This window comes from Pyrus communis, chromosome 17 (assembly GCF_041283825.1).
Source record: "Pyrus communis isolate YQ-2024b chromosome 17, ASM4128382v1, whole genome shotgun sequence".
Lineage (NCBI taxonomy): Eukaryota > Viridiplantae > Streptophyta > Magnoliopsida > Rosales > Rosaceae > Pyrus > Pyrus communis.
The window spans coordinates 12,509,469-12,535,512 of record NC_142581.1 but is presented as its reverse complement, the minus strand read 5'-3'; the positions used below and the strand labels follow the sequence as shown (position 1 = coordinate 12,535,512).

Genomic DNA, 26,044 nt, shown 5'->3' with positions numbered 1-26,044 from the left:
TTGAATTAGATCTAAATAATCTACTCATGATATGCACAAAACAAGTATGCTATATGCAAGACTTAAATGATTCACCTTCCTCGTATGTCTAGACTCTTCCCCCGCTCATGCGCTCCGCTCATGCCTCTTCCTGGGACTTACTGTTTGGACCACAGCTTACTGTTTGGCTGAAAGAATAGAGAACTGAGGACCGACAATTAAGAAATTGCAGATAGAATACAAGAATGTGAATAACAAAGAACAGATTAGATAGATGCTAATGCAATTACCAACCACTTGGCTATATATATATATATATATATATATTACATATAAATTTTAAAGTTATTCTTCCACTATGTATGGTTGAACTTCTGCTATATTTAATAATACATAACGATGAGTGATCTCCAACATGTCACAATCCATGGCCTTCAACCTCCCTGCTAAAATGGTTCCTCCGTCAGTTGCTATTCCAAATTCAAATTCCTCATTATGGATTTGTCGATCACCCACTCCAGCAGCTTCTTTTATGTACCACTATAATGCTTTGAGTTTTCTTCACTAGCATAACATTATGTTATACAACCTTTAGGTCTTGCATGATTTTTAACAAATCCCTTTAGTATCTTCAAGAACCTAGAACAAGATACAAAACCATACACATTGAAATTTATTTTGTAAAATTTAATTGAAGCCTTATATATGCACATGTACATAATAATATTTATAAAAATAAAAAGTACCTTTCAAATGGGTACATCCAAAGAAATTGGACTGGGCCAACTATTAGAGCTTCTCTACCAAGGTGAATTGTCAAGTGCAGCATAATATCAAAGAAGGAAGGTGGAAAATACTTCTCAAACATACACAAGGTCTCTGCAATTTCGGAGTCAAGAGCTTCCAATTTGTTTTTGTCAATGACTTTTTGACACAATTCATTGAAAAATGCACATAGTCAAAAGATTGCAATCATTGATTCATCTAACAAAAGGTCTCTTAATACCCCAAGTAACAATTGTTGTAATAGAACATGACAATCATAAGACTTCAAGCCTAAAACCCTACAATCTTCTACGGAAACATGATTAGCAATGTTGAAGCTGTAATCATCCAGTAATTTTAAATTTGCCAACCTCTTACAAAAAAAACCTTTTTCTCTGCTTGTGTAAACATGTGTGGCCCTTAAGGCCAGTGAACATTGACTCCATTCATATGTAAGTCCTCTCTAATGCCCAAGTTTTGCAAATCTTTGTGAGAATTGGCCCCATCTTTTGTTTTTCTTTTCATATTCAAAAGTGTCCCCAAAATGCTCTCACATATATTTTTTTCAATGTGCATCACGTCTAAATTGTGACACAAAAGTAATATCTGAAATATATACATTTAAAAGAAAATTCTCATAAATATAAGTAAAATCATGTTAGAAATGAATAGGAAAAGTAAACAAAAAGGGCAAGTAGAAATTCGAACCTCCCAATATGGTAGATCAAAGAAGATGGATTTTTTTTTCTAAGGCCAAATAGCATATGTCTTCTTCTTTTTTCTTCTCTTCCTAAACTTTCTCTTCTTTCCTACCTTTCCCAAGTCAATCTCCCAATCATTGAGTGCATGGGCAATTTCTAAACCATTCAACATTGTAGGCTTAACCCCATGTTCTTCTTTTCCATCATACCAATCTTCATTTGTGTGGAATGGATGATTGTGAGTAAGAAAACGTCTATGACCCATGTATGCAAACTTATGACTAGCGTCAAGTCATAATGAACATGTGCCAACATCACATATCAGACATACTAATTTACCTTTTATAAGATACCCAGACAAATTTTCATAGGCTAGAAAATCACTTATTGTCCACATCAAAATAGCCTTCAAATTGAACATAGACTTACCAAATGCATCATACACTTCATTATCATTGTTCCATAGCTTTTTTAAATCATCAATTAGTGGCTCCAAATATACATCTATATCGTTTCCTAGCTGCTCATTCCCGGGAATTAATAATGACAATATCACATTATCCTTGGACATGCATAATGATGAAGGAGGATAATACGTAACTAGTACCACTGGTCAAACACTATATCCTGAACGAATATCAGCGAAAGGATTAAACCCATCAAATGAAAGGGCAAATCTAAGATTTTTTGGATCTGATGCAAAAATAGGATATTTACGATCTATTCTTTCCTATGCCAGTGAATCAACCGGATGTCTCATCTTTCCATCTTTACTTTTATGCTTCGAATGCCATAATAGTTGCTCAACCTTCTCGGGTGATCTAAATGATAGAGATTTTACCACACACCCAAACGGGTTAAAAACTCCTATATTACTTGCAAGAATGACAAGGTTGTTGTACTATAAACGGTTCTCGCAAGGTCGTTCTCCATAGGGATTATTAAATAATTCGAAACAAACTAAATTTCAATTAATTACTGTAAAGCAGAAAGTTGAGATGATTGGTTTTATAACCTACTTAAATTAAAACGAATTTAATTAATAAAAATAAACTAATATGCATTATTTGTGACATCCCGTCCCGGGATTATTAAAACCCACGAGTGAAATGACCTTTTTACCCCTAGTTCGTTTCGTTTACATTTAGTGGTGTTTTGTGTGATGTTGGCATGTGCTGGGTCACACACACACACACACTGTCTCTATCACTTTCTCTGTCTCTTCCCTGTCTCTCTCTCCCGTGTCTCCCTTTCCCTTCCCATTCACCATAAACGTACGGACAAACACACAACTACACTAAATCATCACAGATCGAGGAAACTATACCATTTTCAGGTGAGAAATCCTACGTTTTCACGTCGATTCGACAATGGCCGATTTGAGTACTATTCATGCAAACTTAATCTAGCATGTTTTTGGAATTTTGAAGCTCGTAGATGTCTTAGTGAGGTCCCAAGGAGCCTCGGAGTGCTTCGTTGGACGAATTTGGACGTCGGGATCGTCCTGTTCGAAGTTGGCCGGTTGTGGATAGTTTGCACAGGTAAGATCGCGTGAGTTTTAGCCCTTAAAACTTGTATGGATGTGTTCTACTAGTCCTAAGCTTTAAATTGGTGCAAGAAACGTGAAAAACGGTTGAGAAACGAACGAGAAAACACGGTTTACAGGTTTTCCAGTTTTCCGGCGCCGGCGACGGCACCGGAGATTGAACGGAGAAGGTGACGGAATATTCTGTCAAATCTGACAGAATATTCCTGACGCCGTTGACGGAATCCGTTAGAACTAACGGAATATTCCTCACGGCGTCAGTTGACGCCGTCCGTGTGCACCGCACGTGCCTGCGCGTGGGGGCGCGTGCGGCGGAGGAAAATTTTTCTAAAAATATGGTTGTGATCGTGAGGTTGTGTAGAGCACGTTGGTATATTCATTTGTCCATTTTGAGCAATGTATGAGAAGTTATTACGAGAAGTTGGTTATGTGCTTTTAAATTAACGTTTTTGTAGTTGTTTCGCGTATAGGTGATACGTACCCCGAGGACGAGCGTGGTCACTCGAGGCAGGGGGGCTACGACCCTTCCACTTATCAGTGAGTGGGCTTTTGGTTTTCCGTATATACCTATATACTATATTTTCCCAGAAATTGAATAAATGTTTATTAGTTTATGCCATGCATTACATTATCGTTATTCATGCATCGTTGGTTATGTTAGTAATTGCATATATATATACATATGCATATTTGGTACTGTGGACGCACAGGTAAGTGCCAGGTAAGTGGTATTCGTATTTACATTCAGTAGTGATTTGAGATGCTTAGAGAGCTCATAACCTGCACCCCTGATGTTAGTGCTCCCGCCCAGAGTAGGGCACAATCCTTCACGTGATGTTCACCTCCCGCACCACACGCTCAGCTTGGATCCAAGTTAGGTGCACAGTCCTGTCGTACAGACCACTTTACGTGGTTCCGACTCGTAGGTGACCCGCGATTATTCGCACAGCCTTCACGTGATCGTAGCACTAGAGCGTATACATATGTATTACACCCAGGCCTGTCGTACAGACCACTTTAGGTGGTTCCGACTCGTGGGCAGGTTCAGTTATCGAGTTTGAGATTTGAGCTCTATATGCAGCCGTACAGGTCACGTTAGGTGACTCCGGCTGCCAGATTACATGTTATTGACATGCTTTATACCTGAGCACTTGCATTGCATTATGAGATTCCGACATGGCATATTCTTGAGTATGATTGGCATATCTTTGAGCATGACTGGAATACCTATACATACGTACATATGTTATTTTCTGGGAAGTATACAGGTTTTACGGCGAGGGGTTAGATTGTGTTTTACTAAATGGTTTTAGAAAGATTTGTTTTTGCCCACTCACGCTTTTGTTTTGCGCCCCTCCAGGTTCTAGTTGCTTAGCAAGTTCGGTGGTTTCCCAGAGGGCTTCTCCAGCATTTCTGACAGATACTCACCAGCGTAGGGTCACCTTCGGGTGTACTATTGTCGCATCCTTTCTTTTGGACTGCTGTAGTCTTGCTCTGAACTTGTGTCTCACATACGCTAGCACTTGTTTAGTACTTTGTATGCTAGTTTTTAATTATTCGTACTTTTATATTACTATCTTATTAGCTTCCGCACGTGCACATGGTTACGTCACCTTCGTGTGACGGCCAGCACGCCCTGATCTCGGTCGGGGTGTGTCAGTTTGGTATCACAGCCTAGGTTTAGCAGTCCTTTGCTTTTGTGTGAGTATTCTAATGGTTGGTGTCTTCTGTCAGAATTATGCCGCCTCGTCGGGAACCACGTCGCTCTGATGAGCCTAGTTTCCCCGATTTTACTCAGATGGGGGAAGCTATTGTCACCGCTATTCAGACAGCTATTCGCCCTCCCGAGAGGACTCATCTGGAGACTATGTATAATCTGAAATTGGATAAGTTCAAAGGTAGTGAGGGTCACGAGGGCGCAGAGCGATGGTTAGAACACATTGAGAAGACTTTCCGTGTGTTGCACAATCAGGGGAACCTTCCTATGGAGAGGTGGGTCGAGACGACCTCATGGTTTCTGGAGACGGAGTCTACAGCCTGGTGGGACCAGGAGCTTCGTCGTTTAACTCCAGCTCAGAGGACTGATTGGAATGTTTTTAAGGATGTGTTTAAGAGGAGGTTTGTGCCCCCTGAGTACATTGATCGTAAAAAGCAAGAGTTCACCGAGTTAAAGCAGCGGAAAATGACGGCTAATGAGTACTATCGCAGGTTTACTGATTTGTCCCGCTACCATCCTGACGTCGCAGGTAATCCGGCGGAGATGCTTCGCCGTTTCCGCTTAGGCACTAGGAAGAGATGGCGTTCTATGGCGACTACTACACACTGTGAGTCCTACCAGGATTTCTACGAGATATTGTTGAGGATTGAGGACTCAGAGAATATGTCGAGCGACAGTGATGAAGAGAAAGACGACAATCAGAAGAAAGATGACAAGGGTAAAGGTCAAGCGTCGCTCGGGCCCCGTCAGACTCAGAACTTCAAGAGGGGTGGCGCTAGTTCGAGTTCTTCTAGTGGTGGTTTCAGTGCCTCTGGACAGGGACGAGGAGGTAGGTTTGCTGGAGGCGCTCGAGGCCAGAGACAGGGTGATGGTGGCCGAGGCCGAGCCCCAGTTTGCCGTAGGTGTAATAACAGGCATTTCGGCGAGTGCAGGCGTGGCAGCAGTGGTTGCTTCACGTGTGGGCAGATGGGACATAGAGCTGCGAATTATCCCCAGGGTCAGCAGCAGAAGCCGCAGCAGACCTTTATGCCACCACCTGTACCTATTCAGCAAATACAGGGTCCGAGTAGTTATGGCCAGGCAAGTAGAGGTGGTGTCTACCACTATCAGGGTGATGATGTTCCTTATGCCCCGGGACAGTATCAGTATCCTCAGGACCAGTATTCCCAGGGAGGTTATCCTCCGTATCCTGGCAGCTACATACCGTATCCTCCAGCTCCAGTAGGTGGTTCTCAGTGGTATCAGGGAGGACAGTATCAGCATGGTGAGATTGCTACCAGTAGTGCAGGGTCTTCGAGACAGTTGGGTCAGCCCAGTCAGGGGCGTGGTGCTCAGGGTCGCGGTGTTCAGGCGAGCAGAGGTCGCGGCGGACGACAGCAGGGCCAGGGGCGTCTTCACAATATTTCCCTGTAGGATGCTCAGAACAACCCGGATCTGATTATGGGTACGTTAAACATTATTGGTTATTTTGCTAGAGTCTTAATTGATTGTGGAGCTACACATTCCGTTATTTCTCATACATTTGCTCAAATGACGCAACCCCACCCCACACCTCTAGGGTACGATTTAGAGTTCGTTATGCCTAGAGGAGAGAGATGTGTCGTAGATTGTGTGTACCCAGGGTGTCCAGTGATAGTTGAGGGTGTTGTTTTGTCAGCTGATCTTATCCCGTTAGATATTGTCGACTTTGATGTGATTCTGGGCACGAATTGGTTGCATTTCTATCGTGCCAACATTGATTGTTACGGGAAAGTAGTTACGTTTCACCGTCCTAGACTACCTGTGGTTACTTTTGTGGGTGAGCAGAGTGGGGTGAGACATGGCGTTATTTCGGCTTTGCGAGCGAAAAAGTTGTTGTCTAAAGGTTGTCAGGGGTATCTAGCTCATGTGGTGTTAGATGAGGCTGTTCCTAGCAGAGTTGAGGATATGAGAGTGGTCAGACACTTTCCTGATGTTTTTCCTGAGGATTTGCCTGGTTTACCCCCAGATCGAGATGTGGATTTCACTATTGAGTTGCTTCCAGGTACTAATCCTATTTCTTTGACTCCTTATCGTATGGCTCCTGCTGAGTTAAGGGAATTGAAAGTGCAATTGCAGGAATTAGTGGATAAGGGGTTCATTCAGCCTAGTACTTCGCCTTGGGGCGCTCCAGTATTGTTTGTAAGAAAGAAAGACGGAACTTTGAGGCTGTGTATTGATTACAGGCAATTGAATCGGGTGACGATTAAAAACCGTTATCCGTTGCCTCATATCGATGATCTGTTTGATCAACTTCGTGGTGCTTGCGTCTTCTCTAAGATAGACTTGAGGTCTGGGTACTATCAGCTGAAGATTAGTAGGGATGACATCCCTAAGACGGCGTTCAGGACTCGTTACGGTCATTACGAGTTTCTGGTTATGCCGTTTGGGTTGACGAATGCACCAGCTGCTTTCATGGATTTAATGAATCGGATGTTCCAGCCTTACTTGGATAGATTTGTTATTGTCTTCATTGACGATATTCTGGTGTATTCTAAGTCCAAAGCGGAGCATGTTCGACATCTTACTTTGGTGTTGAAGAGGTTGAGGGAACACCAATTGTATGCTAAGTTTAGCAAGTGCCAGTTCTGGTTAGATCAAGTTGCGTTTTTGGGGCACATCATTTCTGCTCAGGGTATTTTGGTGGACCCTCAGAAGGTTGCAGCTGTGGAGAGTTGGGAGCAACCGAGAACCGTCACCGAGGTGAGAAGTTTCCTTGGTTTGGCGGGGTATTATCGAAGATTCGTTAAGGATTTTTAGGTAATTGCCTTGCCACTGACGAGGTTAACGAGGAAAGATGTTAAATTTGAGTGGGATGATAAGTGTGAGCAGAGTTTCCAGCAGTTGAAGCATTGTCTCACTCATGCACCTGTTTTGGCACTCCCGGACGATAGTGGTGATTTCGAGGTTTATAGCGATGCTTCCTTGAATGGTCTGGGATGTGTGTTGATGCAGCATGGTAGGGTGATTGCTTATGCTTCGCGGCAGTTGAAACCTCATGAGTTGAATTACCCTACACATGATTTGGAGTTGGTTGCTATCATCTTTGCGTTGAAGTTGTGGAGACACTATCTTTACGGAGAGAAGTGTAGGATCTTTACAGATCACAAGAGTCTTCAGTATCTTTTTACTCAGAAGGAACTTAATCTTCGTCAACGGAGGTGGTTGGACTTGCTCAGCGATTACGATTGCACGATTGATTATCATCCTGGTCGTGCGAACGTAGTGGCTGATGCACTTAGCAGGAAGTCACAGGGCCGTATCAATGCGTTGTATGCGAGTCATGTTCCTCTTCTGGTGGACTTGCGTGCTACGGGAGTGAGGTTAGAAGCAGAAGATCGAGAAGTGGCGTTACTTGCTAATTTCCAAGTTAGACCAATTCTAGTTGATCTGGTGCTTGAAGCTCAGGTAGCTGATAGGGAGACTCAAGAACTAATTCAAGCTCGAGATCAAGGAAGGAGGCGAGACCTCAGAGTTCGTGATTTGGATGGCATGTTGATGCTAGAGGGTAGAATGTTCGTGCCTAATAATGTGGAGTTGAAGAAAGAGATTCTCGATGAAGCACATATCTCGGCTTACGCCATGCATCCAGGAGCTACTAAAATGTATCATACCATTCGACCATTTTATTATTGGCCGGGTATGAAGAGGGAGATAGCCGAGTATGTGAGCATGTGTGCTGTTTGTCAGCAGGTTAAAGCAGAAAGGAAGAAACCGTTTGGGTTGTTGCAGCCGCTTCTCGTTCCAGAGTGGAAATGGGAAAATATCACTATGGATTTTGTGTACAAGCTCCCGCGTACACATAATGGCTTTGACGGCATTTGGGTGATCGTTGATCGGCTCACTAAGTCGGCACATTTTATTCCAGTGAGAGAGAAGTATTCTTTGAGCCGGTTAGCGGAGTTGTTTATCTCAAAGGTTGTGAAGTATCATGGTGTCCCAGTGAGTATTGTCTCGGATCGTGATCCACGATTTACATCGAAGTTTTGGGTGGCTTTTCAGGAAGCTTGGGCACGAGACTACTTTACAGTACGGCGTATCATCCACAGACAGACGGACAGTCAGAGAGAACTATTCAGACTTTGGAGGATATGTTGCGAGCTTCGGTGTTGCAGTTTGACGATGCTTGGCACCAGCGGTTAGATTTGATGGAATTTGCCTACAATAACAGTTTTCATTCGAGCATCGGCATGGCACCATTTGAGGCTTTGTATGGTAGATCTTGTCGCACACCGTTGTGTTGGTCAGAGGTTGGAGAAAGAGTTTTAGTGGGTCCGGAGATTGTCGAGGAGATTACTCAGAATGTTCAGGTGATTAAGTCTAACCTGAAAGCAGCTCAGGACAGGCAGAAGAGTTTAGCGGATCGGCATGCTACGGACAGAGTGTATGAGGTCAGAGATTGGGTATTTCTGAAACTTTCACCGTGGAGAGGTGTCGTGCGGTTTGGAAAGAAGGGGAAGTTGAGTCCCAGGTACATCGGACCATACATGGTCACAGAACGAGTTGGTGAGGTAGCTTACAGGTTGGAGTTGCCTCCAGAGTTGGCTAGAGTGCATAACGTTTTTCATGTGTCTATGCTCCGACATTATGTTGCTGATCCATCTCACGTGATACCTCCTCAACCGTTGGAAATTAATCCAGATTTGACGAATGACGACGAACCGGTGACGATCATCGATTGGAAAGAGAAGGTTCTGAGGAACAAGACGGTGAACTTAGTGAAAGTTTTGTGGAGGAATCATTCAGTCAAGGAAGCTACGTGGGAGACAGAAGATCGGATGAGGGACTTGTATCCTCGGTTGTTCTTTGACCACTAGGGGTTGTTATTTGGTTGTTTTGAATTTCGAGACGAAATTCTATTAAGGTGGGTAGGTTGTGACATCCCGTCCCGGGATTATTAAAACCCACGAGTGAAATGACCTTTTTACCCCTAGTTCGTTTCGTTTACGTTTAGTGGTGTTTTGTGTGATGTTGGCATGTGCTGGGTCACACACACACACACACACACACTGTCTCTATCCCTTTCTCTGTCTCTTCCCTGTCTCTCTCTCCCGTGTCTCCCTTTCCCTTCCCATTCACCATAAACGTACGGACAAACACACAACTACACTAAATCATCACAGATCGAGGAAACTAAGGACACCTTCGAACTCGTGAAGCTCGTGCGAGTGCAACCATACCATTTTCAGGTGAGAAATCCTACGTTTTCACGTCGATTCGACAATGGCCGATTTAAGTACTATTCATGTAAACTTAATCTAGCATGTTTTTGGAATTTTGAAGCTCGTAGATGTCTTAGTGAGGTCCCAAGGAGCCTGGGAGTGCTTCGTTGGACGAATTTGGACGTCGGGATCGTCCTGTTCGAAGTTGGCCGGTTGTGGATAGTTTGCACAGGTAAGATCGCGTGAGTTTTAGCCCTTAAAACTTGTATGGATGTGTTCTACTAGTCCTAAGCTTTAAATTGGTGCAAGAAACGTGAAAAACGGTTGAGAAACGAACGAGAAAACACGGTTTACAGGTTTTCCAGTTTTCCGGCGCCGGCGACGGCACCGGAGATTGAACGGAGAAGGTGACTGAATATTCTGTCAAATCTGACAGAATATTCCTGACGCCGTTGACGGAATCCGTTAGAACTAACGGAATATTCCTCACGGCGTCAGTTGACGCCGTCCGTGTGAACCGCACGTGCCTGCGCGTGGCCAGGGCGTGGGGGCGCGTGCGGCGGAGGAAAATTTTTCTAAAAATATGGTTGTGATCCTGAGGTTGTGTAGAGCATGTTGGTATATTCATTTGTCCATTTTGAGCAATGTATGAGAAGTGATTACGAGAAGTTGGTTATGTGCTTTTAAATTAACGTTTTTGTAGTTGTTTCGCGTATAGGTGATACGTACCCCGAGGACGAGCGTGGTCACTCGAGGCAGGGGGGCTATGACCCTTCCACTTATCAGTGAGTGGGCTTTTGGTTTTCCGTATATACCTATATACTATATTTTCCCAGAAATTGAATAAATGTTTATTAGTTTATGCCATGCATTACATTATCGTTATTCATGCATCGTTGGTTATGTTAGTAATTGCATATATATATATACATATGCATATTTGGTGCTGTGGACGCACAGGTAAGTGCCAGGTAAGTGGTATTCGTATTTACATTCAGTAGTGATTTGAGATGCTTAGAGAGCTCATAACCTGCACCCCTGGTGTTAGTGCTCCCGCCCATAGTAGGGCACAGTCCTTCACGTGATGTTCACCTCCCGCACCACACGCTCAGCTTGGATCCAAGTTAGGTGCACAGTCCTGTCGTACAGACCACTTTACGTGGTTCCGACTCGTAGGTGACCCGCGATTATTCGCACAGCCTTCACATGATCGTAGCACTAGAGCGTATACATATGTATTACACCCAGGCCTGTCGTACAGACCACTTTAGGTGGTTCCGACTCGTGGGCAGGTTCAGTTATCGAGTTTGAGATTTGAGCTCTATATGCAGCCGTACAGGTCACGTTAGGTGACTCCGGCTGCCAGATTACATGTTATTGACATGCTTTATACCTGAGCACTTGCATTGTATTATGAGATTTCGACATGGCATATTCTTGAGTATGATTGGCATATCTTTGAGCATGACTGGCATACCTATACATACGTACATATGTTATTTTCTGGGAAGTATACAGGTTTTACGGCGAGGGGTTAGATTGTGTTTTACTAAATGGTTTTAGAAAGATTTGTTTTTTCCCACTCACGCTTTTGTTTTGCGCCCCTCCAAGTTCTAGTTGCTTAGCAAGTTCGGTGGTTTCCCAGAGGGCTTCTCCGGCATTTCTGACAGATACTCACCAGCGTAGGGTCACCTTCGGGTGTACTATTGTCGCATCCTTTCTTTTGGACTGCTGTAGTCTTGCTCTAAACTTGTGTCTCACATACGCTAGCACTTGTTTAGTACTTTGTATGCTAGTTTTTAATTATTCGTACTTTTATATTACTATCTTATTAGCTTCCGCACGTGCACATGGTTACGTCACCTTCGTGTAACGGCCAGCAAGCCCTGATCTCGGTCGGGGTGTGTCATTATTAAAGATGAAAGGAAAATAAAATTGTTTTGGAAAAATCAAATTAAGAAAACACTAGGGTTTCACCATCACCTAGCAATCCTATGTATTTTTATCAATTACTTATGATCTATACATGCCACTTTGAAGGTTAGGTTTTCCTAATTTATATTCTACTTGGAACCTCCAACATAGAACGTATATCTAACATGCAACCCATCTGGACGTTTGGATCAAATCTGAACATGAGAGACTCATTATGCTTTATGAAAACCCTTTGAAAAACCATGCAACCCTTAAGATGTGGTGTTCATCTTAAGTGAAATTACAATTATTAATCACAAGAAGCCAACATCAATTTCAGGGAACCTTCCGACCAAAATTGCATCAAATTACTTTTCTAAAGATCCTAATGGTGATCAGGCATTAAGACAATTAGATAGTTTTAATCACGGTGATCAATAATTCAAAGTATGCATGCAATCAATCATAAGCAATTAAATAAAAATCACATATTCATGCTAAGGCTTACGGCTTCACCCTAGCAAAAGGAATTAGTTACGCATATTCATAATTGAAATCATAGAACATATTATTAAGAATAAAAGGAATGAAAACACCTTAAAGTAGAAAATCTCCAAGAACCCTAACCAAGTTCTCTGTCTCCCAAGGTAGCATAAAAGAAAAAGCCTTCTAGATTAAGCACGGTCAAGCCTTTTAATATCTCCCTAAAGCTAACACACAAACCCTAACCCTCAAGTATTTTATTCCCACTAAGAAACTAAATAATAATAAAATAAAATAGAAAATAAATTCCTAATTAACCTAGGAAAAACTGCACAGAAGCTGTTCAGCCACGATTTAGCCTCAAATCTCCTCCAAATCCAGCCCAAGATAGCTTGTTTTAAAGAAAAGAACATTCTACATATCTCCAGAAGGCCACAAACCTATCCGAGGTCATCTTGGGCTCCAAAAATGCAATTCAAGCCCGAAACGTCACTATTCCAGCACTGCACATTGCTCCTTTATTTTATTACCAGAAAATATTCGCTTGGTAGAAAAATCTGATATTTTGACACGTCAAGCTAAGTGACTCACGAACGTCCTCCAATTGGAATTACTCCAAAATTCGTCCATTTGGCCATGTTTTGCTCCAGAGGAAGTCGAAAATCCTATATTGGAAATATAATTCAAAGTATCAAAATTCTTCCAAATTATTAACCAAAATATACTAAGAATAGAGTAAAATATATAATATAAAATATACTCATCAAAATACCCCCAAACTTAGCTTTTTGCTTGTCCTCAAGCAAAACAAAACTAGAAAACAACAATAAACACTAACAAACTAGAACTTAACTAAAACTAATTGACAAAAATTTTCACCTTCAAAGTTGCAATCCATAGAACATGTTAAAAATTAGAACATCTTTTCAAAAGTTCCAACCAATCCCACCACAGAGTCTAAGCCATTTAGAATCAATTAGAAAAGAATTCACGAACTTCCTTTGGTGTAAAGTGAATCAACATAGCTAAGGAGACTCGACTAAAACCCTTACCTCTTGTCCTTCTTTATTTTGCACATACTAACTTTAAATATAACTATTTTTCTTTTTCTTCTTGATCTTTTTTTTTTTCATATAATTTTTTTTTATTTTTTTTTATTTTTTTAGTAACAGTAGTGGTCGTGCAATGTCGGTTCACTTAAGCTTTCGATCCAACCCATGTAGTGAGCTTTAGGTCAATGACTCCCAAACCACTAGGGCTTTAGGGCACTAGGTGTAGAACACCCCTAAGGACTTATTAACCCGAGCTGAAAAGGCTACGAAACCAACTAACCACCCTGCCCCATGCCAAAACTCTACTGTTTGACGCGAGAATCACTGCTGATTAGGCAGGACTGACCGGGTTACTAGGCAAAGTCTCGGGTGAGACAATTATTACTTTATAACACAAACTAACTTTACTTTATTTAGAACAAAAATTAAAAATGAAACTTAGACTAAAAGTAAGTGTTTCAATCTCACTCCCCACAAACCATGTTGATGTGAATGTGCAAGTTGTCAAAGTATAATTCATGAATTAGTGTCTAAGCAACGATAACTAGAAAAGACTCTAATGTGAGATTAATCTTCACCATGTCCATTTGTTATAACATTTAAAATAATCTATGGATATTAACTTAAAAAGAATGAAAATTTTAACTTGACACAAAAATTAAAAACCTAAAATGTTATTTCCCACCCCCAAACTGATTTCACACTTTGTCCTCAAGGTGTGGAAAATAAATAGAAGAGACAAGAACAGAAACAAAACTACCAAATCCTAGAAAATGTAAAACAAATATCAAAGATAAAGAAAATACCCTAAGCAAACAAAATAGGAAAAAGAAACAAGAAAATAAAATAAAATAAAACAGAAAACAAGAAAGAAAAGAAAAGGAAAAAAAAAACTAACACACCAGAGATTTGAAGAGAGAAACTGTGAATTTGCCAAGGTGTGCTGACCAAAAATGTGGAGAACAAAAAAACTACTAGACACATTGGGGATTCGACAGCAGGACCTGGTAGTTGGGACCAGCGAAGGCGCGCTGACCAACACGTACAAGTCCACACTTGTGTCAAAACCTAGCAACAGCTACAATATAAGCTGGTGTAGCAGCTGCATCTGTCATTTGAAAAAAACCCTAGCTATTCTTGAACACGCTTTGGATTCCCTTTCACTAGCCTCGAGCCCAGAGCCAAACTGCTCTCTTCTGTCCATTCCCATCCCCTGTGCAGAAGGATAATAATATTATTTGTTGTAAACCCCGAAGCCCCTTGTTCTCTCTAGAAAAATGAGAGACATCTCTCACTACTCTCATTTCAAACCTATTCCTCGTAGCCCTCTCTCTCTCTAAAAAATCTGGAAAGGGTTTCTTTTCTCCATTTCCTCTCAAGTCCAGCGCCCATTTGTACAAACCTCCTATATGCAGCAGTTTCTTCACTCGTTCTGCAACCAAAAACCAAGGAGCATACACACTTCCGTGTCTCTCTAACCCATCCATGGTGGAGTAAGCATGAAAACTGAGATGCATGAAAGTAAATCCCTCCTCCCTGTGTGTCTGTATTTTTTTTTCCTTTTCAGATTTATGTGGTAAACTAACACATGCATGTGTTTTCATATGTGTGAAGACCCCTAATTGTTGCAAATCCGAGACAAACAACACAAGAAATACACCCTGAGTCGCCAGCTTTTCTCAACCAAACAGTGTGTCTCCCAAATTCAAACCATCACGGATTCGAGTTTCATTCATGCAGATCGAAACCATTTCGCACATGCAACGGTATCATCTTCCACTTGGTTCAATATTCACATCTCTAGGCTGGCAAAAATGCTCTGAGAGCTATGGTTTGTGATAAATCTCTGAAGAAGCTGACTCTGATGTTTTTCTATATTAGATACCCGAGATTCACAAAGAGACTGAAAAGACCCACTCGAATAGTCCCCAAACTCACAGATCTACAAATTTTGAGGTAAAAATCGTAACCCTTTTTATTGATCGACTGTGATCTGGTATTTTAACAATAAAACCACTACTGTGACTGAAAAAATAATACTCAAATCCAGGGTAGAGCCGAGAAAAAACAACCCTTCAGCTGTCGATCCAGTGGTCCCAGAAGTAAAAAATAAACAGCAAAGGCTTCGGCCGCAGCAAATGAGGAAGGTAAAAGTAAGATTAATTCCAGACTTTGGTTGGGTCCTGATCTGCATAGATGTTCATTTTATGTCCTGCATGTACTCATATTAGTGCACTGTGTGTAGGGATATGCGGATCCATGATAGAGCCGAGGGAAAAAGGAAGTAAACATATAAACTCACTGGACAAAACAGGAAAGGCCCTCAGGACCCAGATCTGTGCATCTGGGAGGTAAAATTTGAATCCCTGCAAGTTTAGTTGTTGTAGATCTGGTAATAATAGCTGTACTCAGTTCTGTGGTGTATGGATATGTGATTCAACTGTACTTCTCTCATCCATGCATCGCAAAACTGAGCTGCAGAAAAGTAACTGCTCAAAAATATGTTTCTGCGCTGGATCTGCAACAATCACCCCCAAACTTGCCTCTGTGAATGACTTCATGCTGATTGCTTTAAATTTCCAGCATAGTGTAGATGTGGTGATGTTAATGTAGATTTGCTGCTGGGTGCATGATTCAGTATAGGATGCTCTTTATTTTCCATGCGCTGCAACCTGCAATTAACCAATATGCGTTAAAAAAAAGTGAAACTAACTGGGTAAATAAATAAAGCATTTTTTTGGATTTTTTTTTTAATTTAAAAAAAATCTATTTTCTGAAATTTTTTTTTTTTTTTTAAATAAAACTTAGGTATGTAAATGCATCTAGAAATTTCACTAATAAATAAAAAAACGAAAAGTAAAGTAAGGAAAAAGTTTAGAAAAATTGGGTTGCCTCCCAATAAGCGCTTTATTTTAAGTCTGTAGCTAGACGTCGCAGAAGCCTGGTGGTCAGATCACTGGTTCCTTTAGAGTCAAAGACTCGTTTGTACCAAATTTCCCTATGCATAGCTTTAGTAAATACTTCTTGACCTTGAGCACACAACCCTTGCCCTCTTTTTCAATGTCCACGTTACCGTTATGAAAAACCTGCTTCACCATATAAGGGCTCTTCCACCGAGACTCTTGTCTCCCTGGAATTGACTTGAAATTTGAACTTAACAACCATACTTTGTTTCCAGGCTGTATTTGTTTATAACTTGGACTACCATGCAACTTTTTATTCTTGCTCTTGACATTTTGGTGTTTTTGGTCCATCTGGTTGCTCGAATCTGTTTTTGATTTTTGCAATTCAAGCAATTGAACTTTGTGTTGCTGTGCTGTATGATAGGAGCATATTTAGGCAACTTAGTTGGCTTGTTCTTGTGCATTTACATTGTTATTTCTTAGTTCTTTAAGTCTTTTAAGTTATTTTCGTATGTTTTCAGGTTCTAAGGGCTAAAGGAGCAAAGAAGTGCATTTTAGGTCTTTTGGAGCACTATTGGGCTAAGGATGGATAGCTTATGCTTGGAGCCAAAGTGTTGGATGAAATTGAAGGCCTTGTATGCACTTGAGGACACAAAACAATGGCCCTAACCCAATTACACAACCTTGCCATGGGCTTAAACCATATTTCCCTTCCCTTGCCATGCAAACCACCCTATTTTAGGCCCATTCTATGTACTTAAACCCTAGCCCTTTAACCTTGCAGCCCTATTCTAATTTATTCACTTCCATATTCTTCTTTAATCCACATGCATTCATCATCATTCACCCTACCTTGCAATTCCACAAAACACATCCCATTGCCGTGGCTTTCCATCTAATTTCAGCCATCCCACTTCATCATTGCAGCCACCATTCACCCTAGTTGTCAATCACATGTTTTCCCATTCTATAATTCATCTACATGCATCTTTAATCATTCACTCACAAGCTTTCCCAACAAACAATTCAGCCACATGCATCACAAACACACCTTGTCGTGCATCCCTTGCATTTCCAGCATTCCCATTTGCATTTTCAACTTTCCACCAACCAACCTAGTTGTCATTCCACATGCACTCCCTTCTTTAATCATTCCTAGCTGCCATTCACATGCTCTCCCATCCATTCTCTCCCTATAAAACCATGCAATGCATTCATACAAACCATTCCATCCACCACAAAACAATCACACAACACACCAACACAAAATCCCCCATTCTTGCCGTGCATATCCCTTCCATTTTCTGCATATTTTCTCTTCATTGCAGCCACTCCAACCACTCCTCATCCCCCCAAAACCTATCCTTAGACCTTGTGCCGCAACGAAGAGGAAGAGAAGAGGGCCTAAACGTTCATACAATTCAAGTTTGAGTTGTTGGAATGTTTAGGTGTTTCTTTGATTTCAATGTTTAATTTCAATTCTCTTTGTCTTGTACGTATGAGGAACTAAACCCCCTTTAGCTAGGGGGTGATTCGAAACCATGTTTATGCTTGCAATATGAATTGATTACCTTTGGTTGGAATTTCATAAGTTGTGGATTCAATTTGTTTAACCGTTTGATTGATAACTTATTTATGTATGTTTATTGAGAGTGCACGCTTAATTTTCATGCATGAATATGACGCTAGAATATAAGTGAGTTTCACCTAATCGTTATGAACTTATATTCACAAGTAGTGGAGGTTGCTTATAAACAATCGCGTTAAATGAATTCTTGGCACTAGTTTCATGTTTTTCATAGTAACGAAGGCCTCGTCAACACTTATAGTTTTCATGATGCTTAATGATCTTTGATTGTATCTTTATTGTGCTTTTCACGTAAAGGACTTTTGGAGAATGTTGTGAATTGCGTTGCGCAAACCCATCTAATTCATTAACTTAAGGAGAACTTGACGGTTAATTTAAGCGGACCTAATTAACCCGGGGTGTTGAGTTTAATAATTTATCGAAAGACCAACTGAAAATCAATCATGTATGCAAGTGTAACATGTGTGGAGAAGAACCCCTTAGCTAGCTTTCATCCATATTTTCATCACATTCATATTTACATTCTGCCTTTAAATTACAATCTGTGCATTTAGTTTAATTTCGTCAAAACCTCAATCCCCCCCCCCCATATTTTGTTTAGTCTTAGTCATTACAATCTATCTTATTTTGTGTTTTTAAGTATTTGGAGTCTTGTGGACTTGTTTTGAGTTCTTGTTAAGTGAGTTAAGTGTTATAAAAGTTAGTTTTATTTATTTGAGTCAAGTGTTTAGCACCCCTAGTTAATCCCCGGTTAGAACGATCCCTACTTACATCATTACTACAATTGTCACAAATAGGGTTTTATTTGTGTGCGTTTAAATCTCGCATCACTGTACTATCACACTCATGAATCACATTTTGAGTCTTTATGGGCAGATTGTCAATTGATGATCTGGTCACAAATTTGGCACGAGGCAAACCATCTAATGCATCAACACGCATGCATTCTTACTTATCACATGGATGTGTGGTAGCTTCAAACAACCTAAAAACAACCGTTTGATCTTCAACCCGGAATGTTAGAGTTCCAGCTTCAACATCAATAAGAGTCCGGGCTGTTGCCAGGAATGGGCGGCCCAAAATGATGGGTGTTGTCAAATCCTCATCCATGTCCAACACCATAAAAGCAGCTGGTAAATATAGATTGTCAACCTTAACAATAACATCTTCAATGACTCCTCTAGGGTAGGTAATTGAACGGTCAGCCAATTGAATAATGCTGAAGGTTGGCTTCAGCTCTCCTTCACCTAAACGTTTAAAAACAGAATAAGGCATTAAGTTTACACTAGCACCTAAGTCAATTAAAGCACTATTAAAATCACAATTTCCAATGGTGCAAGAGATAGTAAAACTCCCTGGATCTTTCTTCTTTGGAGGCAATTTATGCAATAAGACCGCACTGCACTGTTCTGTTAGAATCACTTTTTCGGAATCCAGAAGCTTCTTTTTCTTTGTGCAAACGTCTTTCAAAAACTTGGCATAAGATGGAATGTTCTTGATTGCATCAATTAATGGTAGATTAATCTGAACTTTAGCCAAAGTCTTCATAAAATCTGTCAACTGTTGATCTTTAGCTTTAGGCCTCAACCTTTTAGGATAAGGCATTGGAGGCACATAAACACGTTCTGCAGTTTTTGTGGTAGCTTTTGCAGTACTTTCGGATCTGTCTTGTGGCTGCCCAGAATTTGCAGAATCTGTAGAATCTGCAAAAATATTAGATTTTTCAACACTTCCCGAATCTATTTGTGGTTGTGGTGCTGCCTGCGAATTTCTGGCACAATTTTCATGTCTGTTGTCATAACTTTTGTCAGACCGTAAAGTCCGTATAGCATTGCATTCTTCTCGTCCTCTTGGATTAGGTACTGTTTGACTAGGAAATGTACCCGGTGCTCTTTCTGAAACCTGCAACGCAATCTGCCCAATTTGTTGTTCCAAATTTTTCATTATTGCATGCATGTTTTGGATTTCTTGATTGGTCTGTTCAAATCTTGCATTTGTAGTAATTGCTAATTTTTCAATTGCAATCTCCCAACTAGCCTTAGGTGCAGCAGGTTGTTATACCTGTTGTTGAAATTGTGGCTTTGCATGTTGATCTCTATCCCACTTCAAATTAGGATGATCTCTCCAACCAGGGTTGTAGAAATTTAAATATGGGTCATTTCGGGGACGCTGAAAATTATTAAATGCATTAACTTGTTCCGCTGCAAACTCCGGATAAGCAGCTTTATGTGGACAGCTCAAAAAATCATGGGTTGTCATGCTGCAAATACTGCAGGCAGCTTGTAAGGGCTGCTGCTGTACAGCAACCTGTGAACCTGGAATTCTTTGGAATAACATGTCAAATTTTGCATCAAATCTTTCAAGCTTTTTCTCCATTTTTTCAATTTGTGCTGACACATATGGAGAACCATTAGACATCTCAAAAACTGAACTAGATTGTGGCTGCTCAATTGCCCATTGCTGTGTATCTGTTGCCATTTTTTCAAATAACAAACAAGCCTCTTGTGCATTTTTATCCTTGTATGAACCTCCGCATGAAGCATTGACAAGAGTTTTTGTAGTCATATTTAGCCCTCGGAAAAATATATGCATTTGATCAGTACTGTTAATACCAGAATGTGTACATTTTCTAATCAACTCTTTGAACCGTTCCCACGCTTCATGAAACTCTTCATTTGGTTTTTGTACAAAAGATAAAATATGAGTTCTCATGTCAAGAGTCTTTGAAGCTGGATAATACTTGCTTAAGAATTTTTCACTGAGTTGGTTCCAAGTGCTAATGCTTCCAGATGGAAGTGTGAGGAGCCATCTCCTTGCTTGATCTTTCAGAGTGTATGGAAATAAACGGAGCTTAATAGATTCGGCTGAAAATCCTCTCACCAAAATATTCTTGCATCCCATTAAAAATTCTGCAATGTGCATATTAGGATCGTCGATTGATAACCCATGAAATGTAGGTAGAATATTCAACATGTGTTGCTTTATTTCGAATGCAGACCCTTCCTCCACTTCAGGATAAGTAATGCAACTTGGTATGTTAGTGGCATGAGCTGTTAATGAATCCCCTAATGGTTGACCACCCTTTGGAATAACAAATGCCATTGTTTTTTCACTGTGCAGATCCTCAGAAAACAAAGATTGTAGAAAAGTCCCCTGCAGGGAAGGAACCCACTACAGATTTTGTTTCCTGCGTCTCCTCCTTAAAGATTGCTCAGGTTCTGGATCAAATGGAATCAATTTTTGTGCTGCTGATCTAGTTCTGACCATGCACAGATTGTTGTAATCTGCAGTACACCTGTAATCTGTAAAAATAAAATAAAAACGAAATGTAATTTTTTTTTTTTATGTGTATAGACAACTATAACTAACTGTAAATTTGATTAGAACGAATTATTTTAAATAATCCCCGGCAACGGCGCCAATTTCTTGATAGAGATTTTACTATACACGCAAACGGGTTAAAAACTCCTATATTACTTGCAAGAATGACAAGGTTGTTGTAGTATAAACGGTTATCGCAAGGTCGTTCTCCATAGGGATTATTAAATAATTTGAAACAAACTAAATTTCAATTAATTACTGTAAAGCAGAAAGTTGAGATGATTGGTTTTATAACCTACTTAAATTAAAACGAATTTAATTAATAAAAGTAAACTAATATGCAATATTAAAGATGAAAGGAAAATAAAATTGTTTTGGAAAAATCAAATTAAGAAAACACTAGGGTTTCACCATCACCTAGCAATCCTATGTATTTTTATCAATTACTTATGATCTATACATACCACTTTGAAGGTTAGGTTTTCCTAATTTATATTCTACTTGGAACCTCCAACATAGAACGTATATCTAACATGCAACCCGTCCGGATAATCATCCATTCACACACACAAACTCCCTTTTGTGCCGTGCCTTCCCTACTAATCCAAACACCATTCCAACACTTCACATCATCACTTCCTTCACCATTTCCACAACACCCCACTCCATTCTACATCATCCATAATCCCCAAAACTCACCTTAGACCTTGTGCTACAACAAAGAAGAAGAGAAGCGGGCCTAAACGTTCATACAATTCAAGTTTGAGTTGTTGGAATGTTTAGGTGTTTCTTTTCCTTCGAATTCAATGTTTAATTTCAATTCTCTTTGTTTTGTACCATGAGGAACTAAACCCCCCTTGGCTAGGGGGGGATTCGAAATATCTGTTTATGCTTGCATTTTGATTTGATTACTTCTAATTGCGTTTCATAAGTTGTGGATTCAATTTGTTTAACTGTTTGATTGATAACTTATTTATGTATGTTTATTGAGAGTGCACGCTTAATTTTCATGCATGAATATGACGCTAGAATATAAGTGAGTTTCACCTAATAGTTACGAACTTATATTCACAAGTAGTGGAGGTTGCTTATAAACAATTGCGTTAAACGAACTCTTGGCATAAGTTTCATGCTCCTAATCAAAGTCCCTAACTATGGAATACGCATGATAGAGACATTCAACAAAGATCATTAAGTTCAACGGAAATCATAAACATCGACTAGGCATTCATAACTATGGAATACGCATGTTTATCCAGCCTAGGGTTTACTAAACACAATCGTGACTAGCGATTTTTACTACTCATGAATATAAGTTCATAACGATTAGGTGAAATTCCCTTATATCCTAGCATCAAGTTTTAGGCATGCAAATTAAGTGTCGACCCTCAACCCACATACATAAACAAGTTCTTAATCAAAACAGAAAAGTAAACCACATCTAAAGTTCATGAATTCATAACTGGAGTAAATCAAATCATAACCAACATATGTCCATGGCTTCAAATTCGCCTCTAACTAAGAAGAAATTAAATGGAAGAGTGAATGGAATGGAATGAATGAATTGTGGCTGCAATGCATGCTTATTTATAGGTAAATAAGAGGGAACATGACAGCTAGGAGGTGGGTGGAAATGTGGCTGCAATGTTAGTGAATGATTATGAGTGAATGCATGTGGATGTGGCTAGGTTGGAAAGCTGGAATTGTGATGGGAAAGCCACAGCAAGAATGGGAATATGTGGCTGCATGTTTGGGTTTGTTGAAAGGATGCATGTGGGTGAATGTTAGGTTGGAAATGCATATGGAATGCTGGAATTAAGGGGGAAGAATGCACGGCAAGGGAAGGAATGACAGCTAGGTTATGATGATGAATGCATGTTGGAATTGTCAATGTTATGCACGGCAAAGTGTGGATTTGTGTTAGTGTGAATGATGGCAGATTGTGTGGGTGATATGTGAATGTGGTTGAATGATTAAGTGCATGTGGGTGGAAATGTTTGAAGATGCATGTGTTTTAAATGGTGAAAAATGGGAATGTGGGTTGGAAATGCATGTGCAAAACAGCTAGGAAACTTGGTGGAATGCTGGAATTGCAAGGGTGGCCACGACATGGGTTGTTTTTGTGTGTTGTGGCTGATTTGTTTGTTGGTTAAAGATGCATGTGGATGAATTATACAATGGGAAAGTATGTGATTGACAACTAGGGTGAATGGTGGCTGCAATGATGAAGTGTGATGGCTGAAAATGGCAAGGGAAGGCACGGCATGGGTTGGGTTTGTGTGCATGGCTGATTTTGGTGGTTTATGCATGGGTTAGGCCCTTTGTTTTATGTCCTAAGGTGCATACAAGGCCTTCAATTTCATCCAACACTTGGGCTCCAAGCATAAGTTATCCATCCTTAGCCCAATAGTGCTCCAAAAGGCCCCAAAACACTCCACAATGCATCCTTTCGTCAAACACATCTTATGATCCTGAAAACACACAAAAGAAGCATAAAGGACTAAAATAACTAAAGAAACATAACGTAAATGTACGAGAACAAGCCATTTAAGTCGCATGAATATGCTCCTATCAAATATACTCATCACTAAACATCCTCCTAAGTCTAGGTATTATAGGCAAATAAAGCAAGACTTTAGCAGGTATTCCTTTGTGAATCTTTTTAGTGAGCTTATTAATTTTCCACCTTGAAGCATCACATGTTGGACAAGTCTCCAAATGCTCTCAGTCCTTCCAAACTAAACAATAGTCATTGATACATGCATCGATCTTTTCATAACCTAGATCAAATGTCTTCAATATTTTTTTTGTCTAATTCAAGGAATCAGGAAATGTGTTCTTATCTAGCAACATATCGTTCAAAATTTGAAGTAAATCATTGTAGCCACTATCAGTTAACCCATGCATAGCTTTAACCTTGTATAAGACAACAACTGCTCTCATCATTGTGTACTTAGTACAACCAGGAAATAAAGGATGCTCGACATCCTCCAACGAACTTATAAAATTTGGCACTATTCTTTCATGTTCTGGTTCTACAACATCATCATCTTGAAAATATGCATCCCTATACATTCTATAAACATCGGACATTTCCACATCTTCATGTTGAAGAGATGCATTCGATTTTTCTCCATGCCAAATCCAATTATCGTACGTAGGGTCAAATCCATATTCAATTAAATGATCATACACTATTGTGGAAAGTTGGAAGCGCATGTTAAGACAATCCTTGCAAGGACATATTATTATTATTATTTTTTTGGATTACCCTCCTTAGTCAGAACATCATTCAAAATACTATGCACCCCATTTTGATACACTGTTGAATTTCCACAAGTGAAAAGTACGAATTCAAAGTGTGTGGAATATAAATAAGAAATCTTAACATTTACACACAGAGTTCAAAATATAACCTTGGAAAGGATGCCCATTCTTTATCCATTGTAGACAAATTAAACTCTACATTCTACATTGTCGAGTTCTCTAGTTCTAGCAGTCAACATAGTAGCTACTAAAACATATACAGAAAAGAAAACCAAGTTTAAAAGCACTGTAATACAAAAACTTAGCATATTCAAAGGCAAGACACAAAATAAGCCATCAATTACAATAATGAAAATAAATGACTACTCATTTATATAATTTGTTATACCTGAATATCTAGGCATGCATTGACAGTGATGAAACCTTGATAAGCCAAATAAGCAATGATGCAGGCATATTATGTCACGCCCCGCCCAGAATTATTTGTTTTATTTCGGGAAATAATAATATTAGTGATAGGCCCAAACTAAACTCCTGTTTAGTTTGCTACTATTTCTTTTATCTTACTTCTAAATCTCCAACTGATTTAATTCCTATAAAATTGACCATCTTTTTAGTTACCATAATAATCAATTAAGTTATCAACTTAATTCCCCAAATTCTTCTATCAAGCAACCTCTGATTCAAAGATTAATTCTCGAATATTTAATCTCACTGGTATTATGGTTGCATTTAACGTCTCGTAAAACTGCCTACGTACCCTAAATACGGATCAAGTCATTCGTAGTTCACAAATTCCAATTCAATTAAACTTTGCTATTTCTACACATAACTAACAATCACCATCTAGCTTCAAACAAGTGCATTACATTAAATGCTTAATAAATTTAATTCCAGAACAACAAAATTAGCCTAAAAATACAGCATCGGCTGATAGGAGCATATTTGTGCGACTTGGTTAGCTTATTTTCTTGCATTTACATAGTTAGTTTTTATTTATTATAGTGATTTAAGCTATTTTTGTGTGTTTGTAGGTTTAAATGGCAAAAGAGGCAAGAATGTGCATTTTGGTGCATTTTAAAGCAATTTTGGGCTGGAATGGATAACTTGCATATGGAATAAGGTGGATGGACGAATTTGAAGTCAAAAGAGGCTAGGAACATGCTACAAATCTGGAGAAACAAATTCAAGACAAAGAAGATAAAGAAAAAGCAAGAAACATGGAACATTATCCAAACTACCTTATCTTATCCAAACCTTATCTAACCTTATCTTATCTTATTCTAACCTAATCTTTTTCCACCTTAATTCCAGCTGCAAAGAGAACTTAATTTCGGATTCACCTAATATATGGTTCTGGAAGGTCCTATCTGTCCCTAGATTGGTGTCGCACCTATTCCCTTCTAAAAGGCCCAAATCCTTGCTGCAGGTTCTTAACTTTTCCCCCTTGGTTTCTGCCAAACCCTAGTCCTTTTCCCCTAGGATTGTGCAATCCTTTTCCCTTTAGAAATTGTGCAAAACCCTAGCTTATAAATACATGTTTCTGCCGCAAATAAAAAAAATAAAAAAATAAAAAAATAAAAAATAAAACATAAAAAAGGCCATCTATTCATTCATTCAAGCATTCA

General features: G+C 39.7%; 2 protein-coding genes, 1 long non-coding RNA gene and 2 pseudogenes across 7 annotated transcripts; 3 read left to right on the top strand and 2 right to left on the bottom strand.

The window, feature by feature from the left end:
- Positions 1-1,491: 1,491 nt before the first annotated feature.
- On the bottom strand, positions 1,492-24,368 carry LOC148689484 (uncharacterized; annotated as a pseudogene).
- LOC148689487 (uncharacterized) lies at positions 4,790-5,933 on the top strand. Its single transcript, XM_088689386.1, has 3 exons — positions 4,790-4,889; positions 5,028-5,705; positions 5,905-5,933. The coding sequence occupies exons 1-3, from the start codon at positions 4,790-4,792 to the stop codon at positions 5,931-5,933; spliced, it is 807 nt and encodes a 268-aa protein (XP_088545512.1).
- Positions 14,486-21,241, top strand: LOC148689485 (uncharacterized). 5 transcript variants are annotated; one of them, XR_015958215.1, is made up of 6 exons: positions 14,519-15,103; positions 15,219-15,293; positions 15,388-15,484; positions 15,583-15,688; positions 20,786-20,860; positions 20,949-21,241. It is a non-coding gene; the product is annotated as an uncharacterized LOC148689485 (long non-coding RNA). The 5 variants fall into 5 exon arrangements; XR_015958216.1 differs by lacking the exon at positions 20,786-20,860 and having other exon boundaries at positions 14,486-15,103; positions 15,388-15,490; XR_015958214.1 differs by lacking the exon at positions 20,786-20,860 and having other exon boundaries at positions 14,530-15,103.
- Positions 16,522-21,173, bottom strand: LOC148689486 (uncharacterized). Its single transcript, XM_088688659.1, has 2 exons — positions 18,660-21,173; positions 16,522-16,653 (listed from the first exon to the last, which is right to left on the bottom strand). The coding sequence occupies exon 1, from the start codon at positions 19,782-19,784 to the stop codon at positions 18,777-18,779; it is 1,008 nt and encodes a 335-aa protein (XP_088544785.1). The 5' UTR covers positions 19,785-21,173; the 3' UTR covers positions 16,522-16,653; positions 18,660-18,776.
- On the top strand, positions 20,439-20,543 carry LOC137711768 (small nucleolar RNA R71; annotated as a pseudogene).
- Positions 24,369-26,044: the final 1,676 nt, after the last annotated feature.